At 33.2% G+C, this 18107-nt stretch overlaps 2 protein-coding genes across 5 annotated transcripts in view; one reads left to right on the top strand and one right to left on the bottom strand.

The window, feature by feature from the left end:
- Positions 1-18107, top strand: part of LOC114874307 — a 100740-nt gene that overhangs the window by 16042 nt on the left and 66591 nt on the right. The window contains exons 1-2 of one of the 4 annotated variants that reach the window (XM_046285278.1): positions 7127-7276; positions 16986-17334. The exons of 1 other annotated variant lie outside the window; for it this stretch is intronic. The gene's annotated coding sequence lies outside the window, so the exon portion shown is untranslated. Of the gene's footprint in view, positions 1-7126; positions 7277-14263; positions 14427-16985; positions 17335-18107 lie in introns of those variants that run through there. 2 more of the 4 variants (XM_046285280.1, XM_046285279.1) reach the window with 2 other exon arrangements.
- On the bottom strand, positions 1962-17261 carry LOC114874306. Its single transcript, XM_046285139.1, is given in 5 exon segments — positions 1962-2319; positions 2664-2808; positions 3279-3476; positions 3479-3561; positions 17162-17261. Coding segments are annotated over 5 exon segments (699 nt in total). The 3' UTR covers positions 1962-2146.

Consider the following 18107-nt stretch of genomic DNA (forward strand, 5'->3'; position numbering starts at 1 on the left):
GGTATTTTTGCTGGAATGTATGTTTGCCATTGTCGAGATAAAGAATGGATATTAAATTATGTTTCATCCCCTATTTATTTAATTTTCTGTATTATTTTCATGTTAGAAATTAGTGTACATCAAACGTCGGTAGTTCTAGTGTTAAGGGATCATTCTGGTTTAGATGCTCAAAAAGTAGGAAGTATTATTATAGATATTGATATAAAGTTTATATAGCTTAACAAATACACTCTCGAAGTACATAAAAACATTTTTTATTAATTTTTTTTAACACTATTTATATATAAAAATCGCAGGCAAACGTAACTCTTCGAAAAGTTGGTATGTCGTTGGTGGCGTTGATATTTTGATAACGGCTCATTTAAAACGAAAAACTCAAACATATTTAGATTCAGTAGGACAGTGGCTCTCGCGCATTCTATGGATATTAATATTTCTTGATAAATAAAAAAATGGCGGAGATTTAGAAAAAAAAAGAAAATAATGAGGTTTTTTTTCACTGATTTTGGCCCCAAAAAATAGTAAAAATTAAAATTTTAATACGGTTGTAGAATGCGCTGAAGATATTCATGTGTAGAATATGTGGTTAAAATTTCATAAGGATCGGTTCAGTGACTGCGGAGAAATCACCACCGCCGGCCAAAGAAACGTAGTTTCGAGGAGTTATGTTTGCCTGCGATTTTTATGTATAAATAGTGTTAAAAAAAATAAATAAAAAATGTTTTTATGGACTTCGAGAGTGTATTTGTTAAGCTATATAAACTTTATATCAATATCTATAATAATACTTCCTTAAAAAATTTACAAAAATAGCCCTTTTTTTGAGCATCTAAGTCAGAATGATCCCTTAATACATACTTCAGGGCAACACTTAAGTACATATATCTTTTTGGACGATCCATTTTTTTTTTTTTTTTTTTTAATTTTTGGTTTCAAATGATTTCTATCCATTGATATTTTTCACCTCAAATTGTTTTCAAATTTATCATTCATGGAATGCACTGGGTACACGAAGCTTGTGGCATTCATGAGTCAGCATTGTCTAAAGGGACATAAAAATCTACGCTGACGCGACGCGATGAAAATAGTATTCGCGAAATTTACATTTGTCAGGTGCTCACCTGTTACGCATACAATCGGCGCATGTGTTGCTTCCATGAACGTGATTTGTTTGCAGGATTGTTCGGTTGCTCGTTACGCAACCCTAATTGCGCACTGTAACAGCCCGTATGCCCGGTTAATTACGACAATAATGTCGTCGTCGAAAAAGGGCCTTTGATGGCCTGAAAATATTTGGAACGTGAAAATCCAAAGGGGACAATATGTGATTAACGAACATGCTTGTAATATGGTTACAAGTATTGCTGACATCTGATGCAATGAAGTAATGTTTGTTGGAAGAATTTCTTGATTGTATTTCCATCAAATGCTTTCAGATTGAATATTATATGAAGTTTTGATATTAACGTATTGATTGCTATTGGAGCTGTTTGTGATTGGCGTTTGAGAGTTGAATTTAATCAAGTAATTGTTAGGTTATAAGGTATCAAATGGTTGATTTTGAAATATAGACAGAGTCTGATTTGATTTGATGACAGAAAAGTAATGTAAAATATTACGTGTGGTATATCAATTTAAAGCTTCAAGTTGGACGAAAATAATTACTCAAAAGTTTTGTCGATATTTTTAATACAGAATGGCTAATTCTTTATTGGAGCAATCAGTGAATTGACCAATTTATATTAACGCTATTCAAAATTATTTTTTTTTCTCTTCAATTATTTGAGTAATATCAATTCTATGATGCTGATTATTAGAAACTTTCACTGCAATTAATGTTTTAATAATAATAATATTTATATTATTATGAAATCAAAGAATTGGAACGAAGTCCTTCCAAATGGAATATATATTCACATTTCATCAATTATTAGTGTACAATTAATAATCTAAAATCAGGATTAGATAATACTGCATTTGTTCAAAATTTTTTTTATTCCAATATTTTACATTAACATATTACTTAAATCCTACATCTTATAATATTTTAAAACACCCTTGTATATTTTAATAGCAAAAAAGAAATACTATATAAGTTCGTAGACATGGCAGGATTGTTCGGAATCAAGCTCAATTCAGAAATAGTCTATATCATACGTAACTGACTATGTGCTGCAATCAGTAAAGTTAACGAAGACGTTGAATTTGGTGGCACTCGAAGAGTGATGCTACCCTTTGATGATCCTAAACTGTTTGATTCGTTGCACACCACTGCGTAACTTCCAACCGCGTTTCTTGCACTCACGTAGTGGATGATTGCTGTAGAAAAATGTTTATTTACAAATTTTTCTTTACCAAATATCTTGCCTTGTACATCGCGAAAACAGTGCTGTTTGTGTTCTATACATTTTTTAAAACGAACGATGGTTATCTTTAGTTGTTTGTTTAACTTGTTAACAATAAATAAAGGACATATTGAATATAATAATTTCTTTAATAGGAAATTTATGACTCTAATACCTAATTTTATGAAAATGTTATTTGGAAGACATGATTAAAATTATTGAAATAATACTGATTAGTAAATTCACAGAAAAATTCATAGATAATTCATAATTAAATTCGTGGGAAATTGGAATATAAAGTGAGATATGAAACTTTACCATTAGAAACGCTTAGATTCAAAGTTGTGCTTTGAACCATATTGGTTGGATTTTCAAATTCCACAACTCGACGGAAAATAATTTCATCCGAGTAACGTTGACCGGCACTAAAGTCTCCAATGAAGCCTGCTCCACGATCGTCACCCTTTTATTTAAACAAAGAGAAAAATCCAGTAAAAATTTCTATTTGGAGAGAAATGAAATGGTATATGTAGCTTGAAAGAGATACACTTTTTCTCTGAAACATTCACCTTCATAAATTAATTTTATCTCTCTTTTTCCTCTAATTGAAAATGTATTTGTACGAAATTTACAAATTTCTTTTAATTTCTCATTTTTTTATGAATTTGCAATTTAAAAATTTCACAACATCTAATATTCAGTTCACGAAAATTTAAAACTGATCATTATTTTTCGTTATAAAAATGTTTTTTTATTCAATAATATAGATGATTGTAAATTTTAGGTGATAGATTTTTAAATAGAAAAATTAAAATCATAAAGTATTTACAGCTGTCATTTGACAGAAACTTGTTAAAATCTTAGTCTTTATTATCTTCGTTAAAAAAACATTTATTTCATAGTATATAGTAAAAAAATGTTAAAGTTTCTTACCAATTTCGTTTGTGTTACGCCGTCACTGCTGGTGAATTCCAATCGAATATTCTTGTACTTGGAAATATCGACAGCAGAGGAGACTTGAAGCAGGGCCAGGGCCACGAAGAGGATACTAACAATCGAAGGAAACATTTCGAACGATTCGGCTGTAACTGTGACTGTGCCATCGAGGAGGTGCACGTCTCTTTTATAGACCGACCCGAAAGTCCGTCAAGGTGAACGTGACTTATCTGAACGGTTCTTTTGTGATTTCTCCATTGGCTCCTATCATGTTCATCCTCTTGGAATACAAATAAGGGAAATGCTCCCGCGTACAATAGCACGTACTTACGTTATTCCTCTCACGACGAAAACGACCCTGAACGATGAATTTTGTTTTGACTTCTTCATCCTAGAATCTAGAAAATTATAATATCATTCTGATAACGTCTCTGTAAAAACAATGAAATATTTTGTATAAGCTTTCCTTGGAGATTTTCAATTTTGTTAACTATAATCTCAATTTATATTAAAAATAAAAGTTACTTTGTTAAGGGGTTGATATTCATTTGTTTATAAATTTTGCTTTTTGGATACTCTAGTGCTCAATATTTGTTTATTAAGTTTTCTCGAGGGTGAAATTTTTCTTCGTAGAAATCCTCAACTTGTTAATTAAATCTAAATTCAAAGGGTTAATACTTGTTAAAAATAATTTTATCGCAATTTTAAATTTTACTAACTCGAAGGAAGGATATTGCACTTGAAAATCAGCATTCCTTGGCTTCAGTTCTCATGATGTTACAATATGCTGGCCATTCCAGTTTCAGGAAAAACAGCCTGAATATGTTCGTATTGTCCTCGACTTTCTTGACTCTATGGCGCGGTCAGCACCCCGACATAAATTACTTCAACTTGAGTAATGAATGTCAGCAACGTTCGGGGTTTGTTTAGAAAGCATCTGGTTTTCATCGTGGAACTTCAAACTCTACAAATATCCAAAGAAAATTTCATGGGTCTGCCATGTACATTTACTCAAAAGGGAAAACTGAACAATCGAGTGTCTGACATTAGAATTTCGGAAAAAGAATTCTAATCTAATTTTCAATTCTTGTGTAGTTGATGTTAAAAAATAAAAATTGTTGCATCTAATTTTAGTAGGAATATTTTGGTATATGAAATTTTGGTTCTGGGTCACGATTGACCCGTTCAAGGGTCACTTTTCTATGTGTCTAACGATTCAAGTTCTGTCTGCCAACTTTCTTGGTTGTTCAAACAACTAGGTTAACTACTATGCGGAAGTCAGAGCCCCTTTTCCGGAAGCCAGCTGCTTCCACGAGGAAGTTTTTAATAATGTGATTAGCGCACCCTTTTAAGGTACAGGCGTTCTTAACTTCATCATTTATTCCTTCTAAGTTGCCCGTTCATCTTTTGGACCAATATCCAACTGCGTTTTGCGTTGAGCCTGTCGAGGTTTCTCTTGAATTGATTAATAATCGTGATTATAATTTGCCTTCCTCGAGTACTTCTTGTTTTGCAAGGTTTCGCGAACTTCGTTCTGTTCCTTTAATCTTGATATTAATGATTGTAATCGTGCTTGAAATAATAATTAAGTTCCGAGTCTTCGGAGTATAATTAACTATTAAGTCTTTAAGATCGTGGATAATGTCTTGGGGATATTTTAATTAACGTCTGATAATTAAAAACATGGATAATGAAAATTAATGTTTGTTTTTTTGTTTATTTTTATATGTGGATTGTAATTTTAATAATAAAATTTAAACGATAACACGAATACAGTTCACTGATATTTTTTTTATGAAATAGACAATCAAAAATTTCTATCGTTTCGTGGAATTGAACAGTTTGATTCAAATCGTATTGAACTAAACTCGTGCAGTATAAAATGTTGTTTTTATCGTATTTTCCTGTCTCTTTTAAATTTAAATAAAATTCGTGTATAGATGAATTTGTTTATTTTTCATCGGAGAAGTATTAAAGCAACGATTAAATAAAGTTCAGTTTATTTCTTCTTTTATTAACCTCAATGCTCTGAATGCAGAGTCATTTTGAATACACTCAAGGTTTATTAGTTGATTTGTTTCTTTAAAACGACACTTTCATTCAGATGGCATTTTCATGTTTCGAGTTAGTTTCAAACTGGCAATGGTAATACAATAATGCAAGTTATTGATTCAGCAAACAGTTGTATTTTAACCTTTACTATTATATATATTTTAATAACGAAGCTACAGTGTGAGAAATGTGATATTCTATTGTTCACAGAAAGTTATAATTGAAATACATGAAATGGGAAGTGACAAATATTCTAGCCTCGTTTTGGGCACTTTCGAAACACAATTTTATTTTGAGATACACGCTATGAACATTCACTTTCAAATTTTTAATATTCAGCATTCCTTTTTTTAATTTTATCATTCCTTTTTTCTTGCAATAGTTTTGTGCACAATTATAATTTTCTCTTGTATCATTTTTACAATCTCAGGAAAGTTTATTGACATGTATATTTTAACAGAAACCTGCAAAGAAAAATTTCCGCTTGAGATACAAGTATTCTGAGCTTCCAACGTTTCTCTCTTCGTTAACGTTATAGGAAAACGATGAAGTAGCGAAACACTCGCAATGAAAAAGTTTCCATTGCATTTCTCTTCTTTTATTCCTTTTTATCGTTTAGAATATTCTAAAGAAGAGCTTCTAGTATTTAAATATTTCCACCACTCGTACCTTCTTATTTCGTTTATCACTTTTTTAATTGACGTATGAAAATATTTCTCATCGATAGATGCTATAATTTATTTAGCCTGATTCATATTTCAGTTATGAAATTGATGACTTCATTTAGAAAATTAACGAAGAATGGATAAAATAAAATACCTCAGATATGTATGTGTTTATGAAAGATACGCTAATGATTGCGTAAACAAAAGAGAAGGTAATCGTAATAAATATTTTCACTGACGTTGCTTGATTTTCTTTGAATTGTGCATTCTTACACGGTGAATGAAGATATAATTTTATATTTATAAAAAGAGGGACTGAATGTATAAATATGAATTAGTTTCTTCCTGTTTATTCTTCATACACGATTTATAAGTTAAAAATCAGTGTGATAATTTATAAATTATATTAAAAGAAAAAAATGAAAAATTATTCTGCATTAGAAGAATAAAGAAAAGTATTAACGATTCAAATTCAAATATCTACAAAACCTATTATTTCTATAACTTAAAAATTATTTTTCATTTAAACTCAACGCATTAACTACATAAGTAACTGTATTTCATACGACTTACGGTAATCTAATGGATTTTGGATGTTTCTCACTTTATATTCTATTTTTCTTTCACTACGTTAGACACCTTTTCACGTGTTAAAGGGGGACGCTGAAAAAAAAAAGAGAGAAGATAAGAGTGCACCAGTTTTACCATGCTATCCTTTATATCAAACTTTCACGAACGTTTTCTGAAATTGTAAAAAGGAATGAAACTGTAGAGGCACAGTACCGTCGCTTCCTCTACCATCAACGTCAACATCATTATTCGAATACTTTCAGCGGCATCAGAGTTCCACGATCCGGATCGATCGATTCCACGTGACTAAATCATCGCCACGCGCTCAATGGGGGCACACGGGGGTGGTTAAGGAGTCGCGAAACTCTAAGGGATGATCACTAATGGGCGGGGGCGCAACAGTTGCGTGGGTGGATGCGCGTTTGATGAGGGAGTGGAATGGAAAGGTGGGAGCAAGACCGGAAGAGGGATGAGGGGCAAACGTAGAAGGGGGTTAGATCCCGGTACCCGTTGACGTGCCTCAGTATTCATCTGGTATCCACGCGGTGAACAACCCTATCCTCGGAATTTCGCGGTCGAAGCAGCTCGTTCCTCTCGTATTCCATCGGTGTCTTCGAGCTTCCTTTCGAATAAACTAAACGGCGCGATGTTCCCGTGAAAATTGATAAACATCCTGGAAAGAAGTCGTTTCGTTGGAAGTCGTCAATGGTAAAAGAAAAAAAAAAATAAGGAAACGTGATTAAGTTGCCGAAGAAAATCGTGCAGGGCGTGTACGGTTGAAATTTCAACCTGCTTTCAACCTGTGTATCGTGATACATTCTTGAACGTAGCAATCCAATATATGGTATCGTGTTATATTTAATCTAGCACATATAATAATTAAAAAGAAAATTCTTCTATTTTATAAAATTTATTTTGACACTATGTTTTTTTAAAAGAGGATAAACGTTTTGCATAAATATGGTATTGTTGGATTAAAGTTGAGGGATGAAATTTAATGAATATATTGTAATCTCTCAAGAGTGTTTTGCAAATGGTAATTTACCGCGTTACACGGTTGTTTTTTCTTTTTACTTTGAATAATTTCATGGGGAAACGTAGTCAGAGAATAGTTATGTTTGCATTTCCCGCGCACGTGCACTGTTTTGAAAGCTCAGAAAGCCGGTAGGAATTTATTCTAAGCTTGTTACATGATTAAACCGTCAAAGCTACGATGCTTCCGTTAGTGCTTTCGTTGTTTTAATCGAATATTCTTCTGTTAAAGGTTGCTTTGTTCAGACACTTTTTCTATTTTCCAATACACGTTCCTTATAGATTTTCAAATCTGAAAATTGCTATTTTTTCTTCATTAGTCTTTATGTGTCAGAATTTTAATTAAACAAAGGAATATTAATCTCTTAAAAAAAATTTCTTAACACCTGAGGACCACAAGATAAAATAGTTTTTCAAATTGATATTTTTTACTATTTTATAAATAAATTAAGATACAATCTAATACAAAATTTCATTATTAAATAAATATAAAAGATTCCATTATTATTGCCTATAAAATATATAAAAATTTGAAAATACTGAAGCTTGAGGTTCTTTAAAAAAAAAGAAGTCACAACACTTTTATATTTTGGAAAAGCTTGAAAATTCAGGATTTTTCTTAAATCACTTTGAGTAGTTTTCATCGATCAGTTAGTTACGAAATAATGACCTAATTTATAGATGTGTGCCTTACGTGTTGGTGTGACGCGATTTTTCTTCGAGCACTGCCGAGAAGACCGTTGAACGATGTACGTATGTACATATTCTTCAAAGGGTTTCTTTCATCAAACACGCGTTGTTACGAATCCCTCGGTGAAAAGTTCAAAGTTCATCGTCGCATTAACAACGTAGTTTCCCTCGGTGTGAGCTATTAGATTGGAAACCCACCCGAATCCTCGCAATTATTCTGTCTCTTGATTGTGAAGCGCCCAACAAAGCTGTGAAAAATTCCATGAAATTGTTTTCAACGAGGTTTTGTTGTGATTCCAGTTTACTGTAAATTGTAAACGAAGCAAAATATAGCGTTTGGGTATCGATTGTTCTTTTGATTTGTAAGTAAAATATTTTTTTGATAAATATTATTTAAATTTAAAAATTTCTAGTCCAATTATCAGTTTGTTTTCATTTTTATTAAAAAATTTATAGTTAAATGTATTTTTTTATTCTGTTGTTTCATTAGCATATAAACTTTTTCACGAAATTTAGAATGGATTAATGAGTTGCCAGTTCTCGTTGTCGTTAATCCACGAAGATAAACGAACAGATAAGTTTCGAGTGGCTGGTGAAAATTTAACGATCGTTGCGACAGCTCGCAAGTTAGCGATTTTAAGCAAGTTCATTCGAACGTTTGCTTCAAAACGACACGAATGGGTAATTAGTAAGTAGATTAACCGTATCATTAGTCAGACTTTTCGTACGCTTCGTTGACTACTTAATTGAAGGATCTCATTAGAATGGTATAACAATGAGATTCGTTACGATTCGTTATGATGAACTAGTTTCGCAAAAGAAAAAAAACGAATATGTATTTCGTTGCTGTGTACGTCGTTTACAATTCTTCTTTGATTTTTCCAAAAATGAAAACACTGAAATAGTGTTCATTCACATTTTCAAATAATTCAAAAGATCAGTTTCTGCAATTTGTGTTTGTAATAATTTTCACCGGAAGTAAAGTTCATATTGAAGTTGTTTCAACCAGTGGTTTCAATTGTATATATCTAATAAACAACCAGCATGGTTTGTTGGTTTGTTTGTACAAACATTGTAATGTTGACAAAGTAATGTAAAATAGCACTTCAAAGCTTATACTTTAAAGAAAATGGCTATTTAAACCCTTCATTATTGTGTTCAATATAAAATGACTAGTAATGTATATTTATATTTAATGACAAATGAGAATGAATACATTTATAGTAAATACAAATTCTACTCTATTATCGTGTTGCTTTGTTTCCTAATTAAACGACAAATACGAAACGCATAATTGAAACCAGAGACTCAGTGTACGAATTGATCAATTCGACAAATATCACGTATTCGTGATTTTGGTATTTGACCGCCAGTATTCCTTATTCCATTTCTAATGACGGTTTAAAAATTGTAATTTTACAAATTTATAGATACAATTTTCTCATCGTCAGTAATCAGTTTTTCAATTTAAATAGGAATATAAAATTACAAGAGCCACATTGATACTGTAGAATTAATTTATTTTTTGTTAGATATCAAATAATTGACTTGTAACTTGCAGAATTACCTTTGTAACATCATTTATCGAGTGCCTCATTAAATAGAAGACAGCGTTGATCGAACAATGAAAATTATTCCGAATGTTTTTCTTTATGGCATCGATTGTTTGACGATTTCTATAGATGCAAATGTCTTCTATTTTCAAGCAGTGAGATGCATTCGGTGATAGGTTCGATCGTCGGATTATTTCTACGGAATAATGCCCCGGGGCTGTCAGGATTTTCAGCTGCCTTCGTTTAGGAATACGCAAACGATCACTCTCCGTCTGCTGAAAATTATATCCCTGAAACATGGGGAGATAATGGAACCGCTAAAACTAAATTGTCCCGCAAGAAATGAATGGGTCCCTCCTTTCTTTCCAACCCTCCGCGTTGCATCAATTATGGAGAATGCAGTTTTCTTTGTTTCCTCGCATCTGCTACTTATAGAATGTACCGCTTGCTGATTAATTTATTAAATGATATTTATTAAATATTTTCTTACGAATTTCGTTGAGCACCCTGTAGATATTAGTGAGCGTACTATTTCCTCGTTTTTCATTTATAGTTTCACGAAAAACGTCGATACAATCGAGCCACCAAATCATGTCATATTTACGAGAAACCATAAAAGCGAAAGCCACGCAGTAAATCTCCCTCTGTTAGTCAATATTTCTTATTTCCCTTGACTTTGCCGCAACATCCAAAAGATATAAATAAATTTCCTCCTTCCCATCTATCATACACGTTTCAGAAATATCTCAACGTACGTCTTTCCTTTTCTTCAAATTTATTTTTATTAACAATTCAGAATATCTTTCGCTCGATTTCCCTCGCTTCAAGAATTCTCAAAATCGCCAGTGAATTCGCAGAATTTCGCGAACGGAAGTCTTTACATTCCACGCACGGTCACCCGAAATCTTCCGATTTCCTCTTCGAAAACATTTCCAACGAAACTGTCCATGGGTGTAATTGAATTTACACCAACCACCGTCCCTTTTCCACCGTTTCTTTGTGTCGTCGGTCAGCAGGAAAAGTGTTATATTCCGAGGAATAATTGCACGCGCACACGCGTCGCGTTCCATTTTCCTTTTTTTCTCCACCTCTGTTTTTCATTTCGCTGACATTTTTTACACTTTCCCCTCAACTCGAACCTTTCGTAAGGAGAGACGCGTCGCGGCTTTAGCGTTCTCTTCTATTTTCTTTCCTTTTTCCTTTTTACTAACGAGCAACGACCGCGTAAGTGCTGAAACACGGCTTGAACATTTCACCATGCAAACTACTCGCGTTAAGCGCCACCGTCGACCTTTTGACCGGTTAAAAAGTGAAACGAACGATACGGGGGGAAAATGGATCATTCGACATCTGTTGAATCGGCCCTTAAATCGCGATGAAGCCTTCTTACGGTGATCCCTTCGAGCATCGTAAAATGTGGATGTGAAAAGTTTTTAGAGCCACTTGCGGTGTTTCACACTTTGAGAGGCACAGGCATAAATTCGTATCCTTCTACAAGTAGCATTTGTAAACTGAAAACAGTTTTCAACTTCTGTTATATAAAGTAATTTTTTTTGAATTCTTAAGACGAGCTTTGGAATTTTATACCGATGCACAGTAATAATTGTTTAAAAGGAATATAATACTTCCATCTCTCTAAAATTAATCAAAATAATGGTAAATGAATGAAAAACCTATAATTATATCACTTTTGAACGTATAAACTCCGTTTATTATTAATATTGATGCAATTCTTTCATTTTAATTTTACTGATATTTTTCCATTTGTTTATTAAAATAACAGATTTATGGAATATACTTTTCTCTACATTTTTCCAGCTTGTTTCATTCATTTATCTCCATTTTAATCATTCCCAGAGAGTTAAGGGTGTAACCTTTTAGCGTAGCCTGGCAACGTCTAAACATTATTTCAAAGCTAATAGATTTATCATTTCATATGTGCGTTGCATTACGTTCATTTTCTGAAATTCAACTTTTGTCTGTCGCTAATGGAAACGATTTTGAGGTAGTTCGTCGTAATATAATTCTATAATATAATTTTGCAAATCCGATCGGGAAAGAAATTCTATCAAAGCTATCCACTGGTCCTGGTATTATCCTTCTTTGTCAGAATTGAATCATCGCGTTCAGGGGTGAAAACTATTATTTGCAGTTGGCTCGGTAGCATTGACTGAAAATATCTCACGACGAGTCTGTTTTACTTTCGGATAGGTTTCTTCTAACTTTCCAAGTTGTTATCTACTTCATGGCTGAGGAAGTATTCGGAACGAGATTTCATATTATCCTCGCCGCTAGATTCATCAAAACTTTAAGTTAGATTCACCCTTGTCATATCATTTTTTTTTTCTTAATCTATACTATCTTTTAATAAATTCCTTTCATATTACCTATTTTAGAAAACCATTCTTAAATTTGGTAATTAATGAAAAACAAATTTTTTCCAATCATTGACACCAGAATCGTGTATCCCATTGCGTTCTCTTCATCTTCTCTCCGTTATAAAAGCATTCGAGAGCCATTTCAACTCTCTAACGATCTCCAATTACCCGTAATAACAAGTTTCCAGCGACGCTATCGTTTTCCACTTTTTCATGTCTCGGTTCAGTCGGATCAGTCGAAATCAAATGCGAATTCTTCAGCTACGAGGGTGGAAGCTGTCGAACGGAAGAGAAGCTCGAGGTTTATTTTCGCGACACGAGTGACAGGATAGTCAGGTAGCTGAATAACGGGAGCAAAATCAATATTGCCCGCGTATATAACACGGTACGCGTTGTTTCTCTGCAACTTCTCCAGAAACTTCACCGCGTGTCTGCTTCTACTTTTTCCATGCGTCGCGACGCACCGCGTCGCGCAATTGGAACGAGAAACTGGGAGCGTTGATAGACCCCGACAGCTGAAGGATGTCGCTTTACGCTGGTAATACATCGTTTATCTGCCACTCCGTATCCTCCTTAAGACCACGTAAACTGTCTCCTCGTCTCTTTTTTTTTCTTCCTTTTTTGTTGTATGTATTGCACTTTCTTTGGAGAGGAAATGGTGTTTGAGTCGGATATGATCGCTGGATTTTTCGTGCTTGGTGGAAGATAAAGTTTCGAATAACAGTGGATTTATCGTCTTTCAAATATCGCAATCGTTTTTACAATTTCTCGGAAATGTCTTGATGATATATTGTGAAAAATTGTTCGATTTTTATTTGGTCAGACGAATGACATTTTAAATAATTGAATAAAACTACAAAAAAAGAAAATTAAATTAGAATTACAAAGAAGGGAAATTAAATTGAAATTCAAACGAAAATATAAATAATCATTTTAGGCGTTTAATTTTTATTTACAGTATACTATCAGATGATATATTGAATCGTATTTAGTGAGTTCCAGTATAGTTTCTTTATTTCGAAGAAAGCATTCTTGTCATCCTTTACTAGTAATTCTGTATGAAAAACACGCAACAGCTGGCAAACGAATATGAATTGTTTGCTGTATTCATTTATTACCCTTAGACGTATGGCAACCTGCCAGTTTCTTTTTGCTTTTCTTCAAATTCAAGATCAAGGATTGTCGATGTTGGAAGTTAGAATTTTATTTCATAGAATGATAGGTATTTGCACAGTGAAATCCATTGATTTAGTTCAAAATTGAATAACACCAACGCAAACTTGTTATATTTACAAATTTAGTCAGAAATTTCATAAATCAATAATATAGTAAAGAGTACTTCTCAGAAAACATCAATTACCATCGATTCATCAGGATATAATCTAAATGACGTGTAATATAAATTTCACCCTAATAGTATCAATTAGTGGTTCCAATTTGTTCGATCCACTAATTTCAACTGCGGTAATCGTTCAGAAGAAAAATGTATTGTCGAACCTTCGACAAGATTAATAACACGACGATTTCCTGTCATTTCTTATTCGATTTACGTTTGTTCTCATATTTCTCTCATATGAACTTCTAAGTAAAATTTCATTTATTAATTCATGTATTTCCCAGTGTTCCGATGCAGGATCAAAAAACCATTTAACTTAATAATTGAATTTTCAGAAATTAATTCAGAAAAATTCATTTATATTCCAATTAATTTGAAACAGCAATTGAAAAAAAATGAAACCTCTCCATATTCTCAGCAATACAGTTCAATTGAAAAAAAAGGAAAAAATAATTGTATGATTGAATATTGGTTCAGATTCACTAAAAGATTTTCAGAAATTTCAAATTATATTTTATGTATATAATATTACAAAACGATATTTTAACAATAGCACGTAAATATTTGAAATCATCCTCTCTATTTTCACAATAACAAGTGAAAATAAAACAAAAAGGGGGAGCTTTTGTTAGTAAATAAAAAATGGGCCACTTGTGATATTGGAACTCTTTTTGTCTTTCGGTCGGCTGATTCACGAATTTTTCAGTTCCGTTTCCGGTCCACGTGAACAAGAAGGGTTCGTCGAGGTGGGGGCAGAATTTATCTTTTGAGCACGGACGGAAATTATGTCATCCTGCAAATTTCCGTCGGTGGTAGCGATGCAAGGACGATGGAGATCGCATCGTATTCAATACGCCTGATGAATTAGCGTAAGTGGAAAATCGCTGGAATAGGCGTGTACGTAAATGTTTTATCTATAAGTCAAATCAGTCATGAGACAGCTGTTAATGACAGCATGTCACCACTAATCGCCAATGAGTGTATGTACACTAAAAATTAGATGCTCCGTTAGCTTTCATTGATTCGAATTGACGCGAGATTGGAATTGGAATTGGAAATCGAAACGATTGATAAGCGTAAGAAAATTTGAATTTACACAAGGCATCTAATTAATAATAATAATTAAACGATCAAAACGTTTCTTGATTCCGGTAGGAAATCAATTACATACACAGGATATTCTCTGTGATCTTTGCTTAAATCTAAAACCGATGCAAATTTTGTTTGTACACTTGATTATATTTACTTAACGATAACGAATTGAAATAAATTCCGTGAAATCGGTTAGTCTGATGTTAACCTCGGATGAATGACTGAGGGAATCAGAAATACGAGATCGTCGAACGTTGGTGAAATAATGTCAAGTAGTTCAACAAGATGTCGATCGAAGTCGCACTTTTTCCTTCGTATTGCGAGAAATAAACCCAGTCCTCCCTTGTTGGTTATTAATAAATTCAATGAGCTGTTTGTTACTAACCGAGTATAATGAATTTGTCTGTATTTGCTTTTATTTAAAATTGTGTCAATGGTACGTGACTAAAGGAACAAAGGGAAAGATCTCACAATCAGAATATGTTAAACGTTTCATTATTCGCAGTCGAAAAATTGAAAAATAATTAATAAGATTACATTAACCAAATATAAATGAAAATGTAATTTTATTATTCGGTATGTTTTTCATTTTTCTTTCCTATTTTTCTTTTCATTGAAAAAAAAAGATCGTCTATTGAATTGTTACTAAGGATATCTCAGGCAGGTTTTGTGTTATCCGAGTGATTCTCTTCTCGAATCAAATACAATTCTGCTACAAAAGTCTTCTCTAGATTAGATATATCTAATCATCGATCGATGTCGATGCTGTCCTCTGCACTTAAACGTTCCTTCTGGCTCGTATCACTGCCACTGCAACTAATGCTTCGACTCTATTGTGTTTGAAAAGATCGAAATCTTTTCCTTTGGTTGCACCAGACGTGCATTGGACGTGCAAGATCGATCGAACTATCTTCCAGCTCCCTCTTCTTATAAACTATCATTTTTCATCACAAAAAATCATTCTGTTTCACGACACATCCTTTATCATTTCTTTTTATTATATTGTTTACGATATTAATATTAAAAGGGGAAAGGTGGGAGTCCGGGGAAGGGGAGGTCTACGGCGAGGGCCTAGGACCCCGGAACTTGGAAACGCGAGGAATCCTAGGTGTGAGGTCGGGTACCCAGAAGTCCGGGTAAATCTACGGGGCGGGGGTGGGTGTCATTACTTCGTTTCCTGGGGAAGTCTACTATGCTCGATACTGTACACGAAGGATAGAAAGTATGGATGGATAATTAGGATGGATAATTTACGATAAAATAGGTGTAGAGTATTGTAAATGTCCATAACGAACCATATCACCGTACGCGATGCATAGGCACCAGATTATAATGCCGGTATTAATGATTCATGCGTAACTAGATATCGATAACCTCCGGAAAATCCAATTATGATTCGATTTGCTGTTCAACGTTTCACCTGATTATGGTCAGGATATCGTGAATGTTCGTTGAAATTCTTCGAATCACTTGTGTGGACCAATCGTCATTAAAGCGACCATCCAAATACCTACTTTCTTTCAAATAGTATGTTTTCTCAATCAGTTTTTAAGTAATTAAAATTTTAAGGAAAATATAATAATTTTATAATCTTATGCTGAAACACGGAATGAATTAACACCTTCGCAATCATAGGGTCATTAGTGATCAGCAAATTTAATTATGTATATGGTCGAATGATTATATAATAGAAAAGAAAATTTTTATAACTCTATTAAATTGATCATCATAATGTGGCACATAAACTAAAGCATGAGATTAGAGAAATACTAATATTTTGTAATAATCCATAGATCCTATAATATGCCGTACCAAATTCAATTATTTTCTCTTTGGCAGTCAATATGTTAATCCTTTTGGAATATTTCGTTGCAAATCTATCAAACTCTCTATTTAATCCTCTCATCATGAATGACGTATATGTACGTCAATAACAATCAATATTAATGTCAAAAATGTATATGTATACGATTATTAATAAAAATTCTAAATTAGTGTTAAGCAACAGTAGGGCAGAAATTTTTCTTGCAAATATTAATATAATTAATACCAATACCAATATCAAATCAATACCTATCAATACCTCAACTGGTACCAATACTCAGTATCAATACTACTATCAACATCAGTGCCAACACTGATATTATTAATAAACAATTTGTGCAAAGAAAATACATATCAATCATAAACAAAATACCCCAGGATTCGAAAATTTATCTACCCCTATCAAAATTAAATTTTTACAAATTTTTACAAATTTTATTAACTAAATGGATTGCTACGTTCAAAATTTTCAAAAAATTCGAATACGAGAAAAGAAATGTATTATTTGTTAGAATTCTGCGCATAAAGTGAAGAGAAAAAGGTGAAAAGGAAAGGCCAGTGATCTTCGACGAGTTTGAAAGTTGAAGTGCGAGATTTCGTTACGTGGGTGAGAACGCGCTTGCGTGTAGAACTGTGTATATGTGTGTAATGGTGGAGAAAGTTGCACGCGCACGATGCAGCTGATGACCTTGAACTCCCTGCTGATGTTCGACCTCGTGTTCCTGTTTTTCCTGTTCCTCGTCGGGGTCTCCTGCCTCGTATACTATCTGCCCGGCACTCGAGCCCATGATTTCGCGCCGCATGAAGTCATTACTTCAAGAACACCACCGCGTTACGACGCGCCTATCGACAATGTTTAAGGTGAGTTACTGTTCTACGATCCCCCATTCTTCAGAAATTCAATTTAAAAAATATTCATAAATAAACAATAATCAAACTGTATTTTTAAAAAAAAGCAAGGTGTAATTTAAGGCTCGTTTGAAGTTAGGGGTAGATTTTAATTAAAAAAGGTATTTTTACCATTTAAAAATAAAGGATATTCCAGGAATATTGTATTTTTGAACTGTTAATGGCTTCGATTAGTTCCGCGAAATTCCATCATCGAGCAAATAAAGCTGCAATTCGCGACTACCAGTTCCCCGGATGATCGTAATCGAATAACCAGGGCACCGGCTGCAATAATTTTTCCAATACTCCTTCGGTATTAGGTTAACAGGGGGTTATTAAAAAATTATGAGGTACAAAAGGAGATCTAACGAAGGTTGAAGCTCGATGGAAGGATTAATACCAGGTCACCGGGTATCATGAACTTGTAAAATGATCATTCATTTGAAAGTTAAAAGAAATTTGAAAAGATATTTCTTTTTATCGATAAATTATAACATTTGACTTAAAATTTATTATAATAAAATTTTCAAGTCGCTAATGATAAAACACGATGAACGAAAATAATGAAATTTCCACTTTTGTAATTTTATTTGGTGGAATTTAATTTGAAAATATTACAAGCACTCGTAACATGTACATTTTCGGTTCAGTGATTTTCAGTGTCAGTCGTTTTCCCGTATTCGTTTAAAAGGCAACGATATTAGCGGCGTCAGGAGTACGGTATTCCGGAAAGCGACGAAAGCTCG

Source organism: Osmia bicornis, chromosome 3, assembly GCF_907164935.1.
Source record: "Osmia bicornis bicornis chromosome 3, iOsmBic2.1, whole genome shotgun sequence".
In the NCBI taxonomy this organism is placed as follows: domain Eukaryota; kingdom Metazoa; phylum Arthropoda; class Insecta; order Hymenoptera; family Megachilidae; genus Osmia; species Osmia bicornis.